The following is a 25,270-nucleotide window of genomic DNA, read 5'->3' as shown; positions in this document are numbered from 1 at the left end:
TTACTCAATGTTTACCCTGCATTCATAGATATTTAACTTTTCTCCTTTAATCTGGTAATGTATTGAATTACAATAATAGATTTTCATTTAGATATGCATTTAAGGTTCCTCCATGTCTTTTCACGGCTTGATAGCTCATTTCTTTTTAGTGTTGAATGATATTCTATTGTTTGGGTGTACCACCATTATTTTAAGATGTATGCATCTACATTTTTAAGTTGAATTGACCTCTAATTTTCTTGTCCCATACAATTTATTCAGTTTCAGTATCAAAGCTCTACTAGCCTCATACAATAAGTTGGACAGAAATATTACCTTTTAGCTTCAAATACTTTTCCATGAAAGCATATCATAACAAATTACTGTGACTGGATGAAAAAAGAAATAAAGCTTCATTTCCACTGATTAATTATAGAAGTTTTTAAGTGTCAAATAATAAGTTTTATATGTAAAGTTAAACACATTCAGGTCTTGGCTTTTATCTGTATAATCTCAAACACGTCAGAGTTGAAACACTACAGAGTACAAGTAATTTTATATTCCAAATTAATAATTGATATAAAAGAAAAACATTAATTTAAAATACTAAAACATGCATGTTGAGAGATCTTCTGCATCAAATGCAAAGAAAATAATTGACAAGAATAAGAAATTCTAAGAACATCAGGCAGGTGAGGAGAGTGAAGAAGTGCTCCAACACTTTGCTGCAGAGAGTATACTGCTGTAATGTTTCTGTGAGAACAATTTGATAAGGTTATAAGTTTGAGCCACCAATTTTGCCTCCAGGAATTTATATCACATACAGCCATATACCTGTGTGTAGCAGGATGTTCACTGTACGTAACAGTGGAAAACTGGCAGCAACCTCAGTGCCCTGCGGGAGTAAAGTAGAGGTGAGGGGAAGCGGGGGGACAGGAGGGAACCAGGAAAGGGACACAGGTGCTGTAAACACTTGCGTGGTATGGTCTCAAGGACACACTGTGAAAAAGGTATGAAAGACGTTGAGTAGCTCCCACCTCCATCCACTCAAACATAACTATGCCTGAGAACACAATGAATAATTCTAGGAGTCAAAATACTAGTAACTTGTGGGGCAGAAGACTGGGGGACCGAACATCTAGGGGAGGGTAGAAATTTATATAACTAAAAATTTGCTTTAATTATAAAATATTTCAAACAAAAAATATAGATAACAGGACACCCCATGTTCCCACCAGTGAGATTAAACATCTGTTACCACTTATGCCATATTTGTTTCAAATCTCTTCTCTTAGAAAAGGTATAAAGTACATCAGACACAGCTTTTCTCTACCCTGCTCCTCTCTCCTTTCCAAAGTAACCTTCTGTCATTCTAACTGCTTTTTACTGGAAACCTTTTGTGTCATTTAAATTTTAAACCATACGTTCACATATTCTTTAGTTTATATACTACTTAAAAATAAACTAGCTAAAATAGTAATAAATACTAGCGTAATATCAGTCTTAATGCTAATAAGTAGTTTTAAAATCACATCAAAAAGTTGTTGCAACACACAGATTGTGAGAAAACAGTTGCAAATCATATATCTGATAAGGGATTAATATCCAGAATATGTTTTTTAAAAAAATTCCTACAACTAAAATATAAAACAATTTTTAAAAGGGCATTACACAAGCTCTTCTTCAATACTCCTGTTATGCTTATACACCCATTTCCCACAGTTAAGTCCATCTGTTGGTTGCTGTTTCCAGTTTTTAGCCTAAAAAACATTTTTTTATGTACAATATAACTAATCATTACTGATATTGCAAAAAAAAGAATAGGGCAGGGCCCCAAGTATTGGGGTAGGGAAAAGATCTTAATTTACAACACCATAAAACAGATACATTTTCTCGGCTACTTTTTTTTAAAAGAGAGAATTCTTACAGAGTTCATTTTCTCAAATTTCTAATGTTATCATTATTATTTGTTCTCCTTTACCTTTCTTTAATTTCAGTGCATTTAGGAAGAACGCCAGTACTTTAGAAAGTGGCTCCAGAGGTACGTACTAGTTGCCTATTCCAACATCGATTCTTTCTTACTAAAGGTTTCTGAATGTATTTTCTGACTTACAAAGAGCCCAACTAAGAGCCTGTATTTCCCAGCCTCTCGTACAACTAAGAATAGTCATGGGACACAGTTTTGGCCAATCAATGGGAATAAGCAGAAATCACTAGTTTGGGATGCAGGAGAACTTTTTTTTTTTTTTTTTTTTTTGAGGTATGCGGGCCTCTCACTGTTGTGGCCTCTCCCGTTGTGGAGCACAGGCTCCAGACGCGCAGGCTCAGCGGCCATGGCTCACGGGCCCAGCCGCTCTGCGGCATGTGGGATCTTCCCGGACCGGGGCATGAACCCGTGTCCCCTGCATCGGCAGGCAGACTCTCAACCACTGCGCCACCAGGGAAGCCCGCAGGAGAGCTTTGATCAAAAGGGCTGGCTCAGCTGAATACAGGCTCTGATGTGGGGGGCGAGGGGTGGGAAAGGGCAGGAGCTGTCTGGTGACCCCAAGGTAAAAGCACATCCTGAGGAAGGCCAAGCAGAAATAGAGTAGACTGGGTCATCTATGACTTGATGGAGCCACAGTAACAGCTCTGGACTCCTATCTCCAGAATTCTCATCACACGAGAAATGGAAGTCCCTGTTTGTTGTTGCCTGATTTTCTTTCCAAGCAGCTAAATGCAGGTCTCTAATACACACAGTAGAGCCAAATCTCAACAATAACTAGATCTGACACTGATGAAGCGTTTTCAGGACCACCCAAGACACAAAAATAAACAATTTTATAAGCACTTTATGTAAGCAATAAAATACAAGCTGTTTCTCAAAATGGGGATGGGAAAGGCAAGCGTTGAACTATTCCCTAGGTCTATCATATTTGGCAAAATAAGCCTCTACTGATGTTCTGAGGCTGAAATGTTCCCCTCCTATAGCAGAGAGAACCCATAAAAATACACAAAGGATGTCTCTGTTAGCAGTAAAACCTGTCAACCTCAGCAGTGCTGACATTTGGGCTAGATAACTAACCCTGTTGCGGGCCCTCTTGTGCCTGGCAGGACGTTTTAACAGCAGCGCCCGGTCTCTACTTGTTAGATTGGCAGTAGCAGCTCCTCTCCCAGATGTGACCACCAAAATTCTCTTCTGACATGTCCCGGACAGCAAAATCTACCACCAATACACTCCACCAACACCCAGCTGAGAACCACTGTTCTAATCTAGTGCCCACTCCCACCTTTAATTAAAGCTAAATTTAAATGGGGAAGATCTTTGTTTTAAAAAATAATTTAACCAAAATAAAAATTTAATCCTATTGATTTTTATATGATTTTTGCTCAAAAAAGCTAGGAATAATTAACTCACTACTTATTTCTTTCTTAGTGGCAATGATCCAAAATGTAGCTAACTCATGCACAAGTGTCTTTCATGGAGTTATTTATGACGTTGAAAGGCTAGAAATAACCTAAATGATCAATGTCAGGGAAAAGACTGGTTGTACAAATCATGGTGCATCCAAATGAATACTGTGCAGCCATTTAAAAGAAAGGCACTCATGCCAGTGGTCGCCTAAACTCATACAGTCTCCTGGAATGGTAATATATGACATAAACAAAGGCATTAACAAACCAATAAATGGAACTGAGCTGCTATTTGGGAGAACAATTCATTCAGCTCCTCAGCTGTATTTGAAATTTACATACATGTGTGAGCTGACTATATTAAGATTGCCCAACACCTCCTTTTCCTAAGGATCTGGAAAGGAACTCATGCAAATCTGACTTGTTCTTCCCTAAAGATAACTTCTCTTGCTTTTTCTTTACCCTGAATACTTAGAAAACTCATCAGAACGCATCCTGGTTTTTATGCTTTTCAAATATATTCCTGGTGGAGACTCTGACCTTGAGACTCAAGGTGTTCCTCAGCTCAGAGATGTTCTTCCACTATTACTTCAGTTATTGCTTCATCTGTCTCCTCTGCTCTCTCTTCCAGGAACTCCAATCACAGATTTGAGACCTTCCTGTGTTTTAAAAGCTCTCTTACTATTTCATTTAAAATACCTTTTTCCTAAATTCTGCAAGGTTTTTTTCCAATCTAACTTGGTATTGTGCACTATCTATTCTGCTAGTGAGTCCTGAATTTTTTAACAGTCACATTCTATAACTTCAAGAACTCTTTCCTGTTCTCAGCTTATTTTTTTACAATCTGCACTTATCATATTGGGAATCTGAATTCCACTTTTCTCTCTTTTTTTATACTATTTGGCATACTCTAAATGATACAGTCTCATTTTCTTCAAGTGCTGCGTTTTTCGTATGTCTAGCATTTGTTTGTTCATCTTTACAGAAAGGATCAGCCCTTACCCAAGGTTTTGTGGACGCTCATACTGTTTACTATCAAAATCCTCTGAGTCTCAAATATGTGGGTGGGACCCTTCTCTAATGTCAAATAATGATGTGAATTTTTTCTTATTACTCTGTTTTGGGCATTTCAGTGATCAATAAGAACAACAAAAAAGCTTCTACTGCATGGAATTAAAGACCTAGAAAATTATATCCTTTTCTCATTTTCTATTACTTTTCTTGCTGCTAATTTTTACTACTATTTGCACAATTGTCTCTAACAACTTTCTCTTTAAAATCAGACCTCAGACTTTTCCTTGGAACTATCAAGGAGCCAGTCTAATAAGTGGCATAAGAAAAGCACGCTCACATTTAAAGTAAACACAGGAAGAGAATTTATTTTTGCCTGAGGGCATAACAGTGCATGAACAGACCTGAAGGATGAGCAAGCAGATGTCAGGTCAACAAGCTGGGAAAGATGGGTCCAAGCAGAAAAAGAGCTGTGCAAAGTCAGAAAGATGTGAATGTATGTAACAAATGAATGAAAGAATGATTAACTGATATCTTGCAAGAAGTATAAGCAACACAAGACTTGTGGAACATGAGAGACGGAAATGCAAGACATGAGGATGAACAGGTGGAGAGAAATCAGATTATGCAGGCATTTGTTCATGATTCACTCACCCAACACACATACAGGGATTCTGCAAATTATGAAAATGGTGTTGCAAATGGAGGGGCAGGGGGAAGGAAAGATGGATTATTCTACAAACAGTATGATAAAAGAAAGCAGTTACTTAGGAAAAAAAATTAATTGATCAGGAACAAGACAAGGATTCCCACTTTCACCACTTCTATTCAACATAGTACTGGAAGTTCTACCTGAGCAATTAGGCAAAAAAAAACAGTAGGCATCCAAGTTGGAAAGAAAGTTGTTAAACTATCTCTATTTACAAATGATGTGATCTCATGTGTAGAAAACCCTAAAGAATCCACAAAATGACTGTTACAGCTAATAAACAAATTCAGCAAAGTTGCAAAACACAAAATCAACACACAAAAATCAGTTGTGTTTCTATACACTAGCAATGAACAATTTAAAAAATGAAATTAAGAAAGCAATCCCATTTACAATAGAATCAAGAATACTTAAAAATAAACTTAACAGGGACTTCCCTGGTGGCGCAGTGGTTAAGAATCTGCCTGCCAGTTTAGGGGACACAGGTTCCTGGGAATATCCCACATGCCACAGAGCAACTAAGCCTGTGCGCCACAACTACTAAGCCTGTGCTCTACAGTCCACAAGCCACAGCTACTAAAGCCCACGTGCCTAGAGCCTGTGCTCCACAACAAGAGAAGCCACCGCAGTCAGAAGCCTGTGCACAGCAATGAAGAGCAGCCCCCGCTCACTGCAACTAGAGAAAGCCCGCGCGCAGCAACAAAGACCTGATGCAGCAATCAATCAATCAATAAAAAATTAAAAAAAAAATAAACTGAACCAAAAAGGTGAAAGACTTGTACTCTAAAACCTATAAAACGTGGCTGAAAGAAATTAAGGACAACCTAAATAAATAGAAAGATAGGGCTTCCCTGGTGGCGCAGTGGTTGAGAGTCCGCCTGCCGATGCAGGGGACGCGGGTTCATGCCCTGGTCTGGGAGGATCCCACATGCTGCAGAGTGGCTTGGCCTGTGAGCCATGGCCATTGAGCCTGCGTGTCCGGAGCCTGTGCTCCGCAATGGGAGAGGCCACAACAGTGAGAGGCCCACATACCGCAAAAAAAAAAAAAAAAAAAAAAGAAAGATATCTCATGTTCGTGGATTGGAAGACTTAATATCAAGATGACAGAGCTACCCAAAGTGTTATACTGATTCAGTGTAATCCCTATCAAAATTCCAATGCCAATTTTACAGTAATGGAAAAACTCATCCCAAAATTCATATGAAAAGTCAAGGGACCCTGAAAAGCCAAACAATATTGAAAAAGAATAACAAAGTTGGAGGAATCACACTTCCCAATTACAAAACTTACAGAGCTAGAGTAATCAAACGCATGTGGTATGGCATAAAGATAGACAGAGATCGATGGAATACAACAGAGTTCAGAAATAAACCCTCAGAGGGACTTCCCTGGTGGCGCAGTGGCTGAGACTCCATGCTCCCAATACAGGGGGCCCAGGTTCGATCCCTGGTCAGGAAACCAGATCCCACAGACATGTCGCAACCAAGAGTTTGCATGCCACAACAAAGGAACCAGCGAGCCGCAATTAAAGAGCCTGTGAGCCACAACTAAGGAACCCGCCTGCCACAACTAAGACTGGGTGCAACCAAATAAATAAATAAATATTTTTTTAAAAAAGAAAGAAACCCTCAGATCTATGGTCAACTGATTTTCAACAAGGGGGCCAAGACCATCCAATGTGGAAAGGACAGTCTTTTCAACAAATGGTGCTAGGAAAATGAGACATCCACATGCAAAATAATGATGTTGCACTATTACCGTATACCTTCCACAAAAATTAACTAAAAATGGATCAAAGACTTAAATGTAAGAGCTAAAACTATAAAAAAGTCTTAGAAGAAAACATAGGGATTGAAAATCTTCATGATCTTGAATTTGGCAATGGTTTCTTAAATTATGATACCAAAAGCACAGGCAACAAAAGAAAAATAGATGAATTAGACTTCATCCAAATTAAAGACTTATGTGCATAAAATGACACTATCTAAAGAGTGAAAAGAAAACTCACAGATTGGGAGAAAGTATTTATATACCATGTATCTGACGAGATATTAATAACCAGGATATCTAAAGAACTGCTACAATTCAACAACAAAAGGACAATTAAAAAATAGGCAAAGACACTTGGGACTTCCCTGGTGGTCCAGCGGTTAACATTCCACACTCCCAATGCAGGGGGCCTGGATTCAATCCCTGGTCAGAATCTGCATGCCACAACTAAGAGCCCGCATGCTGCAACTAAGACCTGGCACAGCCAAAGAAATAAATATTTTTTAAAAAAAGATAGGTAAAGACACTTATTAGAATGGCCAAAATCTAAAACACTGACAACACCAAATGATAACAAGGATGTAGAGCAACGGTAACTCTCATTCTCTGCTGGTGGGAATACAAAATGGTTCAGCCATTCTGGAAGACAGTTTGGTGCTTTCTTACAAAACTGCACATACAATCCAGCAATCATGCTCCTTGGTGTTTACCCAAAGGAGTTGAAAACTTATGTCCACATAAAAATCTACACATGGATGTTTATATCAGCTTTATTCATAATTGTCAAAACTTGGAAGCAACAAATGTGTCCTTCAAGGGTTGAATGGATAAACAAATTGTGACACATCCAGACAATGGAATATTAATCAGTGTGAAAAAGAAATGAGCTATCAAGCCATGAAAAAACATGGAAGAACTTTAAATGCATATTACTAAGTAAAAGAAGCCAATCTGAAAAGGCTACATACTGTATGACTCCAACTATATAACATTCTGGAAAAAAAAAAGATGGAAACAGTAAAAGATCAGTGGTTGTCAGGAGTTGGAGGGATACAAGGTGGAGCACAGAGGATGTGTAAAAATACTCTGTATATGCCATAGTGATGGATACATATCATATAATACATCAGTCCAAACCCACTGAATATACAACACCAAGAGCGAACCTTAATGTAAACTATGGATTTTGGTGATTATTATCTGTCAGTGTAGGTTCATGGGTTGAAACAAATGTGTCACTCTGGGTGCGGGGGGGGGGATGTTGATAATAGTGTGGGGTCAGGGGGTATATAAGAAATGTGCCTCTCAATTCTGCTGTGAACCTGAAACCACTCTAGAAAAGTAATGTCTTAATTAAACGCAAACCAAAAAAAAGCAAAAGACTTGAATAGTCATTTCTCCAAAGATTCAGAACTGGTCAATAGCACATGAAAAAGATGCTCAACATTCTTAGTCATTAGGGAAATGCAAATCTAAACCACAGTGACATACCTACTACGCAGGACCATAATTTGTTTTTGTTTTTGTTTTTGTTTTTGCGGTACATGGGCCTTTCACTGTTGTGGCCTCTCCTGTTGCGGAGCACAGGCTCCGGACGCACAGGCTCAGTGGCCATGGCTCACGGGTCCAGCCGCTCCGCGGCATGTGGGATCTTCCTGGACCAGGGCACGAACCCGTGTCCCCTGCATCGGCAGGTGGACTTTCAACCACTGCGCCACCAGGGAAGCCCGACCATAATTTTTAAAATGGTAAATAACAAGTGTTAGGATGTGAGGAAAGCAGAAACTTTAAACATTGCTGGCGGTAATGTAAAATGTTGCAGCCGCTGTGGAAAACAGTTTAGCAGTTCCTCCAATGCTAAACACAGAACTACCATATTATCCAGCAATTCCACTTCTAGGTCCAAACCAAAAGAATTAAAACCAGGGACTCCAATGAACACTTGCACAGCAATGTTCATAACAGCATTATTCACAATAGCCAAAAGGTGGAAACAATCCAAACATTCATTACCAGAGAAACAAAATGTGGCATACCCATTCAAAAAAAGTATTAGTCACCCATAAAAAAGGAATAAGGTTGTTACAGACGACAACACGGTTCATCATTAAAAACGTTATGTTAGGTGAAATTATCCAGACACAAAGGAACAAATATTGTATGTTTCCACTTGTATTAAGTACCTAGAAGAGGCAAATTCATAGAGCTAGAAAGTAAAGCACAGGTTACCAGGGGCTGGGGGAGGAGGGACTAGGGAGTTATTGCTTAATGGGTACAGAGTTTCTGTTTGGGGTGCTGAAGGGGTTTGGGAAATGGTGGTGATGGTTGCATAACACTGTAAATGGAATAAATGACACTGCAGAGAGGGCAGACAGCAGAAGCAGGAAGAACTACAATTCTGCAGCTTGTGGAATGAAAACCACATTCACAGAAAGAAAGAAAGACAAAATGAAAAGGTAGAAAACTATGTACCAGATGAAGGAACAAGATAAAACCCCAGAAAAACAACTAAATGAAGTGGAGATGGGCAACCTTCCAGAAAAAGAATTCAGAATAATGATAGTGAAGATGATACAGGACCTCAGAAAAACAATACAGGCAAAGATCAAGAAAATGCAAAAAATGTTTAACAAAAACCTAGAAGAATTAAAGAACAAACACCTAGAAGACTTAAATAACAAACGAAAAGAGATGAACAATACAATAACTGAAATGAAAAATAAACTAGAAGGAATCAATAGCAGAATAATTGAGGCAGAAGAACAGATAAGTGACCTGGAAGACAGAATGGTGGAATTCACTGCCGTGGAACAAAGAAAAAAGAATGAAAAGAAATGAAGACAGCCTAGGACAACATTAAACACACCAACATTTGCATTATAGGGCGTCCCAGAAGAAGAGAGATAGAAAGAACCCAAGGAAATATCTGAAGGGATTATAGTCAAAAGCTTCCCTAACATGGGAAAGGAAATAGCCACCCAAGTCCAGGAAGTGCAGAGAGTCCCAGGCAGGATAAACCTAGTGAGAAACATACCAAGACACACAGTAATCAAATTGACAACAATTAAAGACAAAGAAAAAATTTTAAAAGCAACAAGGGATAAATGACAAATAACATACAAGGGAACTCCCATAAGGTTAACAGCTGATTTCTCAGCAGAAACTCTACATGCCAGAAGGGAGTGGCATGATATACTGAAAGTGATGAAACGGAAGAACCTGCAACCAAGATTACTCTACCCGGCAAGGACCTCATTCAGATTCGATTGAGAAATCAAAAGCTTTACAGACAAGCAGAAGCTAAGAGAATTCAGCACCATCAAACCAGCTCTACAACAAATGCTAAAGGAACTTCTCTAAGTGGAAAACACAAGACAAGAAAAGGACCTACAAAAACAAACCCAAAACAATTAAGAAAATGGTAACAGAAACATACGTATTGATAATAACCTTGAATGTGAATGGATTAAATGCTCCAACCCAAAGACACAGGCTCGCTGAATGGAAGCAAAAACAAGACCCACATACATGTTGTCTACAAGAGACCCACTTCAGACCCAGGGACACATACAGACTGAAAGTAAGGGGATGGAAAAAGATATTCCATGAAAATGGAAATCAAAAGAACGCTGGAGTACCAATACTCATATCAGATAAAACAGACTTTACAGAATGTTACAAGAAATAAGAAAGGACACTACATAATGATCAAGGGATCAATCCAAGAAGAAGAGATAACAATTATAAATATATACGCACCCAACACAGAAGTACCTCTATACATAAAGCAAATGCTAAGAGCTATAAAAGAAGAAATTGACAGTAACATAATAATAGAGGGGGACTTTAACATCTCACTTACACCAATGGACAGATCATCCAGACAGAAAATTAAGGAAACAAAACCTTTAAATGACACCGTAGACCAGAGAGATTTAATTGATATTTATAGGACTTTCCATCTGAAAACAGCAGATTACACTTTCTTCTCAAGTGCACACAGAATCTATTCTCCTGGATCTATTCTCCAAGATAGATCACAACTTGGGTCACAAATCAAGCCTCGGTAAATTTAAGAAAATTGAAATCATATAGAGCATCTTTTCCAAACACAGCGCTATGAGATTACAAATCAATTACAGGTAAAAAAATGTAAAAAACACAAACACATGGAAGCTAAACAATACATTACTAAGTAACCAAGAGACCACTGAAGAAGTCAAAGAGGAAATCAAAGAATACCTAGAGACAAATGACAATGAAAACATGATGATCCAAAACCTATGGGATGCAGCAAAAGCAGTTCTAAGAGGGAAGTTTATAGCAATACAAGCCTACCTCAAGAGACAAGAAAAATCTCAAATAAACAATGTAAACTTACACCTAAAGAAACTAGAGAAAGAAGAACAAGCAAAACCCAAAGTTAGTAAAAGAAAGAAATCATAAAGATCAGAGCAGAAATAAATGAAATAGAAACAAAGAAAACAATAGCAAAGATCAATAAAACTAAAAGCTGGTTCTTCGAGAAGATAAACAAAATTGATAAACCATTAGCCAGACTCATCAAGAAAAAGAGGGAGAGGACTCAAATCAATAAAATTAGATATGAAAAAGGAGAAGTTACAACAGACACCGCAGAAATACAAAGCATCCTAAAAGACTACTACAAGCAACTCTATGCCAATAAAATGGACAACCTGGAAGAAATGGACAAATTCTTAGAAAGGTATAACCTTCCAAGACTGAACCAGGAAGAAATAGAAAATATGAACAGACAGATCACAAGTAATGAAATTGTAACTGTGATTAAAAATCTTCCAACAAACAAAAGTCCAGGACCAGGTGGCTTCACAGGTGAATTCTATCAAACATTTAGGGAACAGCTAACACCCGTTCTTCTCAATTCTTCCAAAAAATTGCAGAGGAAGGAACACTCTCAAACTCATTCTATGAGGCCACCATCACCCTGATACCAAAACCAGACAAAGATACTACAAAAAAAAAAAGAAAATTACAGACCAATATCACTGATGAACATAGGTGCAAAAATCCTCAACAAAATACTAGCCATCAGAATCCAACAACACATTAAAAGGATCATACACCATTATCAAGTGGGATTCATCCCAGGGATGCAAGGATTCTTCAATATGCAAATCAATCAACGTGATACACCATATTAACAAATTGAAGAATAAGAACCATATGATCATCTCAATAGATGCAGAAAAAGCTTTTGACAAAATTCAACACCCATTTGTGATAAAAACTCTCCAGAAAATGGGCATAGAGGGAACCTATCTCAACATAATAAAGGCCATATACGACAAACCCAAAGCAAACATCATTCTCAATGGTGAAAAACTGAAAGCATTTCCTCTAAGATCAGGAACAAGACAAGGATGTCCACTCTCGCCACTATTACTCAACATAGTTTTGGAAGTCCTAGCCACTGCAATCAGAGCAGAAAAAGAAATAAAAGGGATACAAATTGGAAAAAAAGTAAAACAGTCACTGTCTGCAGATGACATACTATACATAGATAACCCTAAAGATGCCAACAGAAAACTACTAGACCTAATCAATGAATTTGGTAAAGTTGCAAGATACAAAATTAATTCACAGAAATCTCTTGCATTCCTATACACTAAAAACAAAAGACGAGAAAGAGAAATTAAGGGAACAATCCCATTCACCATTGCAACAAAAAGAATAAAATACCCAGGAATAAACCTACCTAAGGAGGTAAAAGACCTGTACTCAGAAAGCTGTAAGACACTGATGAAAGAAATCAAAGATGACACAAACAGATGGGAGAGATATACCATGCTCTTGGATTGTAAGAATCAATACTGTGAAAAGGACTATACTATCCAGAGCAGTCTACAGATTCAACACAATCCCTATCAAATTACCAATGTCATTTTCTACAGAACGAGAACAAAAAGTCTTAAAATTTGTATGGGGACACAAAAGACCCCGAATAGCCAAAGCAGTCTCCAGGGGAAAAAAAGGAGCTGGAGGAATCAGACTCCCTGACTTCAGACAATACTACAAAGCTACAGTAGTCAAGACAATATGGTACTGGGACAAAAACAGAAATATAGAAAAATGGAACAGGATAGAAAGCCCAGAGATAAACCCACGCACCTATGGTCAACCAATCTATGACAAAGGATGCAAGGATATACAATGGAGAAAAGATAGTGTCTTCAATAAGTGGTGCTGGGAAAACTGGACAGCTACAGGTAAAAGAATGAAATTAGAACACTACCTAACTCTATACAGAAAAACAAACGCAAAACGGATTAAAGACCTAAGTGTAAGAGTGCGCACTATAAAACTCTCAGAGGAAAACACAGGAAGAACACTCTTTGACATAAATCACAACAAGATGTTTTTTGACCCACCTCCTAGAGTAATGAAAATAAAAACAAAAATAAATGAAACCTAAAGAAATTTAAAAGCTTTTGCACAGCAAAGGAAACTATCAACAAGACAAAAAGACAACCCTCAGAATGGGAGAAAATATTTGCAAACGAATCAATGGACAAAGGATTAATCTCCAAAATATATAAACAGCTCATGCAGCTCAATATGAAAAAAACAAACAACCCAATTAAAAAATGGACAGAAGACCTAAACAGACATCTCTCCAAAGAAGACATATAGATGGCCAAGAGGCACATGAAAAGCTGCTCAACATCTCTAATTATTAGAGAAATGCAAATCAAAACTACAATGAGGTATCACCTCACACCAGTCAAAATGGCCATCATCAAAAAATCTACAAACAACAAAGGCTGGAGAGGGTGTGGAGAAAAGGGAACCCTCTTGCACTATTGGTGGGAATGTAAATTGATACAGCTACTGTGGAGAACAGTATGGAAGTTCCTTAAAAAACTAAAAATAGAATTACCATATGACCCAGCAATCCCACTACTGGGCATATACCCAGAGAAAACCGTAATTCAAAAAGATACATGCACTCCAATGTTCACTGCGGCACTATTTACAATACCCAGGTCATGGAAGCAACCTAAATGCCCATCGACAGATGAATGGATAAAGAAGATGTGGTACAGCAGAATATTACTCAGTCATAAAAAGGAACGAAATTGGGTCATTTGTAGAGACGTCATATAGAGTGAAGTAGGTCAGAAAGAGAAAAACAAATATCGTATATTAACGCAAATATGTGGAATTTAGAAAAATGGTACAGATGAACCAGTTTGAAAGGGAAAAACAGAGACAGATGTAGAGAACAAACCTATGGACACCATGGGGGAAAGCGGGGTAGGGATGGTGGTGGTGCTGGTGGTGGTGGTGGTGGTGGTGGTTGTGGGATGAACTGGGAGATTGGGATTGATGCATATACACTAATATGTATAAAATAAATAATAACCTGCTGTATGAAATAAATAAATAAAAATTTAAAAGTCATTACATTGTATAATTTAAAATGGTTGAAATGGCAAACTGTTACTCATTTTTTACCACAAAAACAATTTAATTGGGTGTCTACCTCATTCCTTATATCAAAATCAAGCCCTGGTTGAGCAACGATTTAAACAGAAATAAAACCATAAAACTGTTGAAAAACACTGGAGAAAATTTTTTGTAATCATAGAGAAGCTCTGAGCCATGGCACAAAAACTTAGAAAAGGTTGATAAATCTGCTTTCATAAATATTTAAAATTTCTACATGAAAAACTATCATAAACAAGGTCAAAAGATAATCCATAAATTGAAAAAGTATTTATAATATATGACAAACGCTTAACTTCCTTAATATGTAAAGAGCTCTTACATATCAGAAGGAGAAAGGAAATACAAATGACTCTTAAAAATAAAAACTGTTAAACTTCATTCACAGTAAGAGAATTGCAAAATATAACAAGAGTAAGACCATTTTCCACCTATCAGACAAAGATTAAAAAACTAGGTAAAGGTGTAGGGAAACAGGCACGTTCTTATACTATTTATTGATGGACAAGTACAACTTCTTTGGAAGGTTATTCACTGCAGCATTGCTTACCATAGCTAAAGACTAGAAATAACCCATATGTCCATTATAGATGAGTGCTTAAATAATGAATACCGTTCAACTGTTAAAATGAACACATGAAATCTAAAGGGAAGGATTTTCAAAATATAAGTGAAAAAAGCAAGGTGCAAAACAGTATGCTGTTTGTTTCACAGGGGTTGGATAGAGAGAGAGGGAGTGAGAAGGGAGAGAGGAGAGTGATCACCTACAGGGAAGGAATGAGGGAGCATGGGGGCAGTGACTTACTTTTCCACTACACATCCTTCTGTACTGTTCTCATTTTTGCCATGTTCATGCAATCCTAACCAAATTATTTACTTATTTATGTATTAAACCACAAGTTCTGGGAGTTCTCTGGTGGTGCAGTGGTTAAGAATCCACCTGCCAATGCTGGGGACACGGGTTCGAGCCCTGGTCCAGGAAGATCCTACATGCCGCAGAGCGACTAAGCCCGTGCACCACAACTACTGAGCCTGCGCTCTAGAGCCCGTGAGCCACAACTACTGAGCCCACGTGCCACAACTACTGAAGCCTGCGCACCTAGAGCCCGTGCTCTGCAACAAGAGAAGCCACCGCAATGAGAAGCCCACTCACCGCAACGAAGAGTAGCCCCCGCTCGCTGCAACTAGAAAAAGCCTGAGCACAGCAAGACCGAATGCAGCCAAAAATAAATAAATAAATAAATTAATTAATTAAAACAAAACAAAACAAAACACACAAGCTCTAAAATTCAGTCCTGGATTCCTATCTGTATCTACTGCTTAACTGCACTATAAATTTGGAAAAGTTGAATCTCTGTTTTCTCATTTGTAGCCACCTACAAATGAGTTACATAGCATTTGCCTGATACAAAGTAGGAGTTTAGTCAAGATATGCTATTTTATTCTTTTTTTTAAAAAATAAATTTATTTATTTATTTTTGGCTGCGTTGGGTCTTCATTGCTGCGCACGGGCCCCCTCTAGTTGTGGCGAGCGGGGGCCACTCTTTGTTGCGGTGCGCAGGCTTCTCATTGAGGTGGCCTCTCTTTGTTGCAGAGCACAGGCCCTAGAATGCGCGGGCTTCAGTAGTTGTGGCACGCGGGCTCAGTGGTTGTGGCTCGCAGGCTCTAGAGCGCAGGCTCAGTAGTTGTGGCGCACAGGCTTAGTCGCTCCGCGGCATGTGGGATCTTCCAGGTCCAGGGCTCGAACCCATGTCCCCTGCATTGGCAGGCGGATTCCCAACCACTGCACCACCAGGGAAGTTCCTATTTTATTCTTATTAAAGTCTTTTCCTCACAGAGGAGGGCCTCTCAAAAAGAAGTGTGATACATAGCAGAAATTATTCTACCAGGAATCTTATCTCCCCAACCAGCGACGGGCATAATACGAAGAACCATAACCAACTGAACACCCTGACACATGCAACATATTTAGCTTCCTACTTCACTGTGTCCATCCACAGGATCTTTATACAGAGTATATGCACAAAGATTTGACTAATAAAACAAAGTGAACACTTAACCATCATATAATTCAGGATTCACTTAGGGACCTTAAGTATAAAGAAAGAAATTTCAGTATTTCTCCCATAAGTAGAAACTATCAATTTGGGATTACCTTAAAGTCCTACTTTTTTCTTATAAAATTAATATCTCTTTTCCAATTTCCTAAATTCTTATTTGCTGTTCCATCACAACAGCTCGAGGTAGAATATTCTAAAGTACAACAAGGATATAACGTTTTCTGTGTACTATATAGAACAAAGCTATGTACCAAACACTAAAGTATTATTTAATATTATATCATAATAAAGTGTTATAACTATCTCACCCTGACAATGTTACAGTAATAGAGATTTTAAAAAATAAAAACTTAAGATTCGAAATGTGAACCTATGTTTTCACTGGTTGAGGCATAAATCAGTTCCTGCTGTCGTGGAGGACCACCTGGATGGTCTAAGGCCCCAGCCTTGACTAGGAAGAGTGGGCCACCCCTGGGAACCTTACCCTAGGCCGCCTCAAGAATTCCTGGAAGCACTACTAAGTAACCTGTCAGAGGAAATGATAGCTTTCAGAGGATAAGGTTGTTTGAATACAGTGAAAGAAGAAACAAAATAATTCAGTATGAGATTTTCTTTAGAGGAAGGAAGGCAGTTTAACACAAAGTTATCAGTGATCAGTGACATGACCCAAATGAACTAGGTGATAGAACAAAGAGCATATTAAATCAGAGTCCTGGGTTGTGAAAGGAATAGGAGCATATAAAAACAAACAAACCTCCCAAACTGAAAAAGATACCAGAAATCCACAGATACAAGTTTCCTGGAGGTCATCAACCTCAACAGTCCTTAGGGATCTATGATACCCTTGAAATCACATGCCAAATGTGGGGGAATTGTATGTATGTGGCCATGTCTCATTTTCACAGGTTTCATCCTAAAGGTGTCTACGATCTTTAAAAGCAAGGATTTCACTGTTAAGTCAAAACAGCTTCCTGAAACATTATTACTACTGTACCATAAATAGAACATTAAATTAGCACTACATTAAATATATTTAAAATAGCACTACACTTACTTCAGACAACAGCCCAGCAAGGTACAACAGCATTCCAACTAAGAATGTAACAGAAAAGTTTACTATTCCACTCAGAACAGCAGAGTCAGAACTTATGCTTTAACACTTAGCCTGCTGAACTGTATCTGTTCCTTAGTTATCAGCTGCTATGTTTTAAGTTTATATGCTAAATTGACTTAGTATACGGTTAGTCACTATTATCCAAAGTAACGAAGGGTATTATCCACAGTTCTAAATTACTAGTTGGTTTAAATATTCTCTGCCCCTAACAGTTTACCAGTAAGAAATCATTTTAATGGCACCACCAACAGGGAACAGAGCACGGAGAATCTAGATAAGAATTTCCAGGGGAAACAAACCATATGAATGCTTATCTGAGAAAGTGAATTAACACACTTATGTTAATTTTAATTCTGCTCTCCTAGATCTTATCTGTCCATATCTCTGGTTTACTCTTTGGAAGAGTGAACAGAGTAAGAAAACAAAGCAATCAGACAGGGTGTCCGGAACCGCAGGAGACTGCAAGAGCTGTGATAGTTCTCCAACTGGGAACAGGGAATTCTTGTGGATACTAATGATCTGGGAGAAGCCAAAAAGGGCTATTGGAGATTCTGGTTAAAATAAAAAAAACTGAACAAGAGACAAGCTAGAAAGAGTAGGGGACAACACAGCTATCTGAATTTCCATGATTATAGGTATCAGTAACCTACAGAACCTGTCAAAGGCAAAACAGTTTTATTTCTAGTTCTATATTCTTCACTGGAGAATCATTCCCCCAGCTGCTTTTCCTTAAAGCAGTGGTTCTTACCTTCTGAGGAATCACAGAGCTCCATTTAAGAATCTGACCAAAGTTGTACTTCCCTGGTGGCTCAGTGGTTAAGAATCCGCCTGCCAATGCAGGGGACACGGGTTCGAGCCCTGGTCCAGGAAGATTCCACATGCTGCGGAACAACTTAAGCCCGTGCGCCCCAACTACTGAACCTGTACTCTAGAGCCTACGAGCCACAACTACTAAGCCAGCATGCCACAACTACTGAAGCCCACGCACCTAGAGCCCGTGCTCTGCATCAAGAGAAGCCATCGCAATGAGAAGCCCACGCACCGCAATGAAGAGTAGCCCCCACTCGCCACAACTAGAGAAAGCCCGTGTGCAGCAATGAAGACCCAATGCAGCCAAAAATAAATAAATAAAATAAATTTTTTAAAAAAGAAAGAATCTAACCAAAGTTATGGAATCCCCCAGAAACTACATCCCCCAGGGCATTCAAACAAGTTAGCACAGTTTCAGGGGACTTGAAAATCCCTTTCCAGTCTGATCCATGGATCCCAGATGCTGTTTTAAAGGCCTCCAGTCCCAAAATGACCCGCCCTATTATAATACATTCTACTCTCTTCTTGCCGTCAAAAATGTAAATGATTCTCTCAGTACCATTAATCTCAATTAGATCATAAGAAGAAAGCAACATAGGCTGTCATGCTGGTCAAGCAGGACAGTGCTGCAGTGAAAATCACAAGGACGGGATTTAGGCCCCCGCTGTATCACTAATGGATATGGTGACCTTACAGAAGTCACAACCTCGTGCTGGACGGTGTCTCCTCAGCTGTGAGTGAGGGGCTGGAATAAACCAAGGTGCTGACATCTTACAAAGGGAGCAGTACTCTTGTTTAGAGAATACTAACTGAGCATCTAACACACTACAGGCCTACAGGCAGATGGTGGGGAAACAAAGGAAAATGAGGCAGCCCTCAAGGAGCCAGAAAGACAAGTAGACAGTTATGAAGCAATGTGACTGGACTTCCCTGGTGGCGCAGTGGTTAAGAACCTGCCTGCCAATACAGGGAACATGGGTTTGAGCACTGGTCCGGAAAGATCCCACATGCCGCGGAGCAACTAAGCCCGCCCGCCACAGCTACTGAAGCCCGTGCCTAGAGACTGTGCTCCACAACAAGAGAAGCCACCGCAATGAGAAGCCCACACACCTCAATGAAGAGTAGCCCCCACTCACCACAACTAGAGAAAACCCGCAGGCAGCAACGAAGACCCAACGTAGCCAAAAATAAATAAATAAATAAATTTATTTAAAGCATAAAAATAAAACAATGTGACTCATACTCTAATAAAAGAATATAGAGGGTTCAGAAATCAGAGAAGGAGCATACAACTAAAGTCTAGTCTTGGAGACACTTCCCAGAAAATAAGGTAGGCACAGAGTATGTCCAACATGTGCAAAGACTCCAAGGTGTGAGAAAGCAGGTGATTCTCAAGGAAATTCAAGGAGTTTAATATGGCAAGCACTGAGAACTTAAATTAAAGGCTGGCAGGAGAACATGCAACAGACACTGCAAGGGAAGTGTTTTACAATAAGATAGCTTTGATTTATCCTCCACACTGGCTGCTCACTGTGAGTACTAGAAGAATAGAGTTCATTTGATATTTAACTTCTAAAAATTAGTTGAATCACAAATGGTAAAAACTGCTCTTACTCTTGACAATATTTGAACTACGAATTTCTAATAAAGAAAAATGACCAGTCAGTTAAGAGTTCCACGAAGTCTGATTAATCAACCAAATTCCTTCTGAGCTACCACTTACTAGAAACATTATTCCATGACTTAGCTTTTGCCATTTCCCTACAGTTTTACTCTCTTACCCGAAAGGCTCACAGTACTCCATTCCTTTCCTATGCCCTCCTAATGCCCCAGCCTGATTCAGACAGCAATCATCAGCGACAAAGGAAAAGCAAAAAGCAATCATGAACATTTCTCAAAAAGCCAGAATTAACCTCAGACTACATTAATGTATTAGTCTGTCGCTCAGACAAATTAGACTTTTCCAGCAATCTCACTTCTGCCAACCATGCCCGTTCAAGACAAGTCTTCTGCCATGTGCTCCTGATCCCATCAGCTCCTGCTTCCTGAGGTTTCTGGCTCCAATAATCTTCCCTTCTCTTTCTTCAACCTCCAATCTCTTTAGGCTTCCCCCCTCCCCAATTATGTGAACACATCAAGTCACCCATCTGTGGTAGGAAGTCATGTTCAGCAAACACATATCAAGTGCCCACTAGGTGCCTGAATCTGTACAAGGCACTGGCACAGCCTGCAGGAAGGCTAATGAGGCCAAGAAAAGATAAACTAAGAGTCAGCTCCAACCCAGTCATTCATTCCCAGAAACCTCCCATTTCAAAAGTTATGTTATAAAAGCAACTGTTCAAAGCAGGTAAAAAGAGTAAGGGGCCAGGGCTTCCCTGGTGGCGCAGTGGTTAAGAATCTGCCTGCCAATGCAAGGGACAGGGGTTTGAGCCCTGGCCTGGGAAGATCCCACATGCCACGGAGCAAGTAAGCCCGTGTGCCGCAACTGCTAAGCCTGTGCTCTAGAGCCCGCGAGCCACAACTACTGAGCGCGTGTGCCACAACTACTGAAGCCCACGTGCCTAGAGCCCATGCTCTGCAACAAGAGAAGCCACGACAATGAGAAGCCTGCACACCGCAACGAAGAGTAGCCCCCGGTCACCACAACTAGAGAAAGCCCGTGCACAACAACAAAGACCCAATGCGGCCAAAAATAAAAACAAATAAATAAGAAAAAAATTTTTTAAAGGGTAAGGGGCCAGAGTATCAGTCTCAAAATAATACATTCCCTTTTCCTACAAGACTTTGAATAATAAGGTATAAAGCAAAAGTCCTCACACCACTAAGCAAGTCTAGCTCTTAGTTATATTTAGCTTTTTTGCTCAGGAGCAAAACCTTTCTTTTCCTAGTCAAATTTGTATTGCCAAAAAAAGCATAACTCTTCTCAAACGTTATCATCAATATACCCACTGCTGTGATCTACAAAGAAGAAAGCCCACTGTAACACTTTTTCCTACTCAAACGATAGTGGTTTGCTTAACAGAAACTGTGGTCTCAAAGTCCTGTGCTGCTGTATCACATCCAATGCCCTGCCTTGAAAGGGGAGGCCATGGGACACTAGGGGTACATACCAGGGGATCCCACCCTGCAAGGGAAGGCAGGGAAGCTCCTCCCACTGCCTCACCCTGAGGAAGTGAGACTCCAGGAATGAGGAGGAGGTAGTTAAGCAAAGGGGGAAAGAAAAAGGGAAAGAAAAGTTGTGCTCAGGCAAAGAGAACTATATCTACAAAGGCCTTAAGGGAAGGACAGACAGCACATTTCAAGGAACAGAAGAACCCAATGACAAAGAGGGAAGAAAGTCATATGGGGAGGCAGGACCTGTGGTCTTGTGAGCCGTGGCAGGGGTTTGAAGTCTACATGGTGAGCAATGGGAAACCACTGAAGGTTTAAAGTAGGGAAGTCACATACTCATGCTTCATTTCAGCCACAATTCCCCACTCCATCCCACATCTGACTTCTGCATTCCACTAAACTTGCTCTTTTCAAGGAATCTGTTGCTCTTTTAGCCATTAATTTAATGGGCACTTTCGGTTTTGACCTTGGTGCCCCTGCAGCACGTGCCTGCTGAGCATCAGCTCCCTCCACACCCACCACCAATTTTCCCCCCACTTCTATGGCTATTCCTCTCTAGCCTTTCTTTTTGCAAGCTCCTTTTTCTCTACCTATGCCCTTAAACATCGTTATCTGTCAAGACTCTGACCTTGGCTTTCAGCATTTCCAAACCCTCTGTTTTCCCTAAGTGATCTCACCTGCATCTAGGACCTCAAATACCATCTGCATGCTCATGATGTCCAAAATCATTTACAGCTCAGACCTCTCCTGAACTCCAAATTTATATATTAAACTATTCCCATTTTGATGTCTTACAGGAAGCAAATTGAACAGTTTCAAAACCAAACAAATCTATTCCCTTAGCATTTCAAATCTGTAACTCCCCTTCATTCTTCCTGCCACTGCCTGAGTTCAAGAGCTCAACATCTCTCCTCAGGTTGACTCCCAAAGACCCCCCTCCCTGTACCAGCTGCCCACAGTTAGCCACACCCAACCCACAGCTAGAATGGTCTTGCTAAAAAGTAAAGAGGATATGATTGTGGTACTTCCAAGCATCAAATTCCACAGTGGGTCCTATCAACTAGCTCACAGTCCTCAGACTGATCTACAAGGGCCCACGGGCTCCGTCTGAATCTCTGGCCTTGTCCCCTTGGCACCTCAACATCACACCGCACTCTGCACCAGGCTCAGCTGTTGGCAATTCTCTTGGCCTTCTATGCTCTGTGTCTCTGCACACATTTCTTCCTCCTCTGAACACTAATTCTCTCCCTCCCTCATTCTCCTCCCCTGACCGACGTGTCCTTCAAGACTCAGGCAAGGCCATACCTCCTCCAGGAAGCTGTGCCAGGACTCCCAGATGCATCCTGTGGGGGATGCACAGCACCCTGTGCTTAACACGAGCTTCTGCATTCTTACTCTCATGTTTTCATCTGCTTCCCTAGTTACCACTCCCCACTTGGCTGGATCCTGGAGAGCAGGGACTCCGTCTAACATTGGCACATGATAAGGTGTTACAAGTGAGTAAATGAAAATATGGAATTGTGATGAGGCCTTCAAGAGACCAAGTCCCAGAAGGTGAGTGCCTCAGGAGCAGGAACCTGGTCAGTGGCTCTCTGCTGAATCCCCAAGGCTCAGGGCAGGGTGCACAGCGCAATCTGCAGAATGGCTGAGTGGATGTTTAGAGTCAAAGGAAAACACTCAGAGTCAAAACTCTTTCTGGACTTGCTTTCCATTGTTCCTGGTTTGTGACCAACTTTAAACAAAATACCAGTGTATACTGCTTGATTTGTACTGACCAAACAAATGCTCTTGTTCTTCCACTAGGAAAAAAAAAAATAATAAGAGCTTTGACGAACCCACTAAAGGATTCTTAGGCAGAAGCCCATGAAAGGATTTCCTGAACTCTATGAAACTGAATGCAATTTTCAGTGAATATAAATGCATTTTTCTGGTGAGATGGATTACACTTTTCACTGAATATTCATGGATATTAATGATAACAAAAAAAGTCAAACTACTTAATCAAAATGTCAAGCTGAATTAAGCTGTAGCATGCACCGTGTCGTCTCAAACCTGTATTTTGATAAACCACTCGCAACCTGGGGACAGCAGCCTCTCCTAAAACAAATGTAACTGGAGAAGACGCAGCTGGCAGGCTCTCACATAGAGCTTCCTACGAGAATTTGCATTTAAAACTTACTATAATTGGGAAAGTCCTTAGCAGCAGTCTCTGAAGTTAGTACCCTATTCTAACACACTCTGACCCACGTGAATCAGGGTATTTATTACACGTCCTGCTAATGTGCTCAAGAAAAAAACGTTACATGACGAACATAATGACAAGAGGAACTGTCATCTAATTAAACGGGAAGGGGAAAAGCCCGGGAGCATCTAGGTTTACAGGAAAGCCCTTTTTTTGTCGTTTTACTGTACACAGAGCGACCCGACAGCGGGAGCAGCATTTAGCTCACAACCACTCACTGCAATCCTGGAAATAACATGCAATAATTAGCAGTAGGAAGCAGACAACTAAGTCACTTTAAAAGAGATAAAATGAAGTTCTGCTCGATCGAAAGGCTCCGTGGTTGACCCAGGAGACCGTCCCAGGGCGCGTCTCCACGAGGCGACCAAAAATCACGCCGGGCGCCCGCGTTCGGGGAGCTGCCTCACGACGCCCGGACACCCGAGCCCCTCAGGCCGGGCCCCGGGGCGCGGACGACCCCTCGGCGCCTACCCTGACTCACCGAGCTCCTTCCAGAAAGCTCTGAGGGGGCGACGGCGTGCCGGGGACGCTCGGGCCGCGGCTGTCCGGCCGCCCCACCTCGGCTCGGCGACCCTCCCCGGCCCCCCGACCCCCTGACCCCCTGACCCTCCAGCCGCCCCCCGTACCGTCGCGTCCACGCCCACGTCCGCCCCCCCGGCACCGCCCCCCGGAGCCCACTGCGCCTGCGCGCACGCGGCCGCCCCAACCCCGAGCGCCCGAGCGCCCGAGCGCCGAGGCCCGGGCGGCGCACGCGCGCCCTGAGGTGGCCCGCGCGCCGCCACTTCCGCCCCAGCGGGAGGCGGCGACTCCCGGTGGGCGCCGGCTTGCTCAAGCCAGGTCCTCGGAGGGGGCGGCGGCGGCTGCGCGAGCCCGCCACTCACCAGGTACAGCTGCTGCCAGCGATTCTGAGCGTCCAACTCATCAAACTCCCGCTCGATGGCGGCCGACATGGCGCCGGCCGCGAGCTGGCGCGAAGGAGCCTGCGCCGGCGGAGAGGCTCGGGCCCCACACGATCCGGGCAGCGCGCAGCCGCTGCCGCGCATGCGTGCTCCACTCCCGCCACGCCCCCACGCCGCCCCGGCCGCAGAGAAAGTACCTGGTTCGTGACGTCAGCGCGCCGGCTGCCCCGCGCGGGGCGGGGCGGCGGGTGAGGCGTGGTCCAGGCGGTGCCCAGGTGGAGGGGGCGGGGCTTGGCGCCAGAGTCGGGGCTCCGGGGAGAGCGCCCGGTTGAGTGCCTTGGGGTTTGATTTTTATTTTGAACGTCCTCTAGGTCAGTTTAGCGGCCTGTGCCCCACTTTCTCCTCTCAGAAAATGTAAACCAGGTCTGATGCCCGCTCTTAGGCGCCCGCGGGTTTTGTGCCAAATAAACCGCTGCAGCAAAAGGAGAAGCAACCTCTCCTGGAGGTTGGAGACAACAGCTTGTTAAGTAAACGTTACACAACTTAAAAGTTATTACCTGTAAAAAGAGCAAATCGTCTGTTGCCAAACAAACGTGCTGGTTATGGAAATTATCTCGCTTCACATAGGGAAACTCATATGCTTAGGACACCTTATCATCTTCAGTAAGAAATGTGAAGGGTTAG

At 41.3% G+C, this 25,270-nt stretch overlaps 1 protein-coding gene across 2 annotated transcripts in view; it reads right to left on the bottom strand.

The window, feature by feature from the left end:
• The window catches only part of PTPN2 (protein tyrosine phosphatase non-receptor type 2), an 81,222-nt gene extending 56,517 nt beyond the window's left edge, over window positions 1-24,705 (bottom strand). For both annotated transcript variants that reach the window (XM_079717201.1, XM_079717200.1), the window contains exon 1: window positions 24,569-24,705. In XM_079717201.1, the coding sequence (XP_079573327.1) occupies window positions 24,569-24,637 (69 nt within the window). In that variant the 5' untranslated portion in view covers window positions 24,638-24,705. The remainder of the gene's footprint in view (window positions 1-24,568) is intronic.
• Between the last annotated feature and the right edge of the window lie 565 nt (window positions 24,706-25,270).

Source organism: Hyperoodon ampullatus (assembly GCF_949752795.1).
Source record: "Hyperoodon ampullatus genome assembly, chromosome: 13".
Taxonomy (NCBI): Eukaryota; Metazoa; Chordata; class Mammalia; order Artiodactyla; family Ziphiidae; genus Hyperoodon; species Hyperoodon ampullatus.
This window is presented reverse-complemented; position numbering and strand designations above follow the sequence as displayed.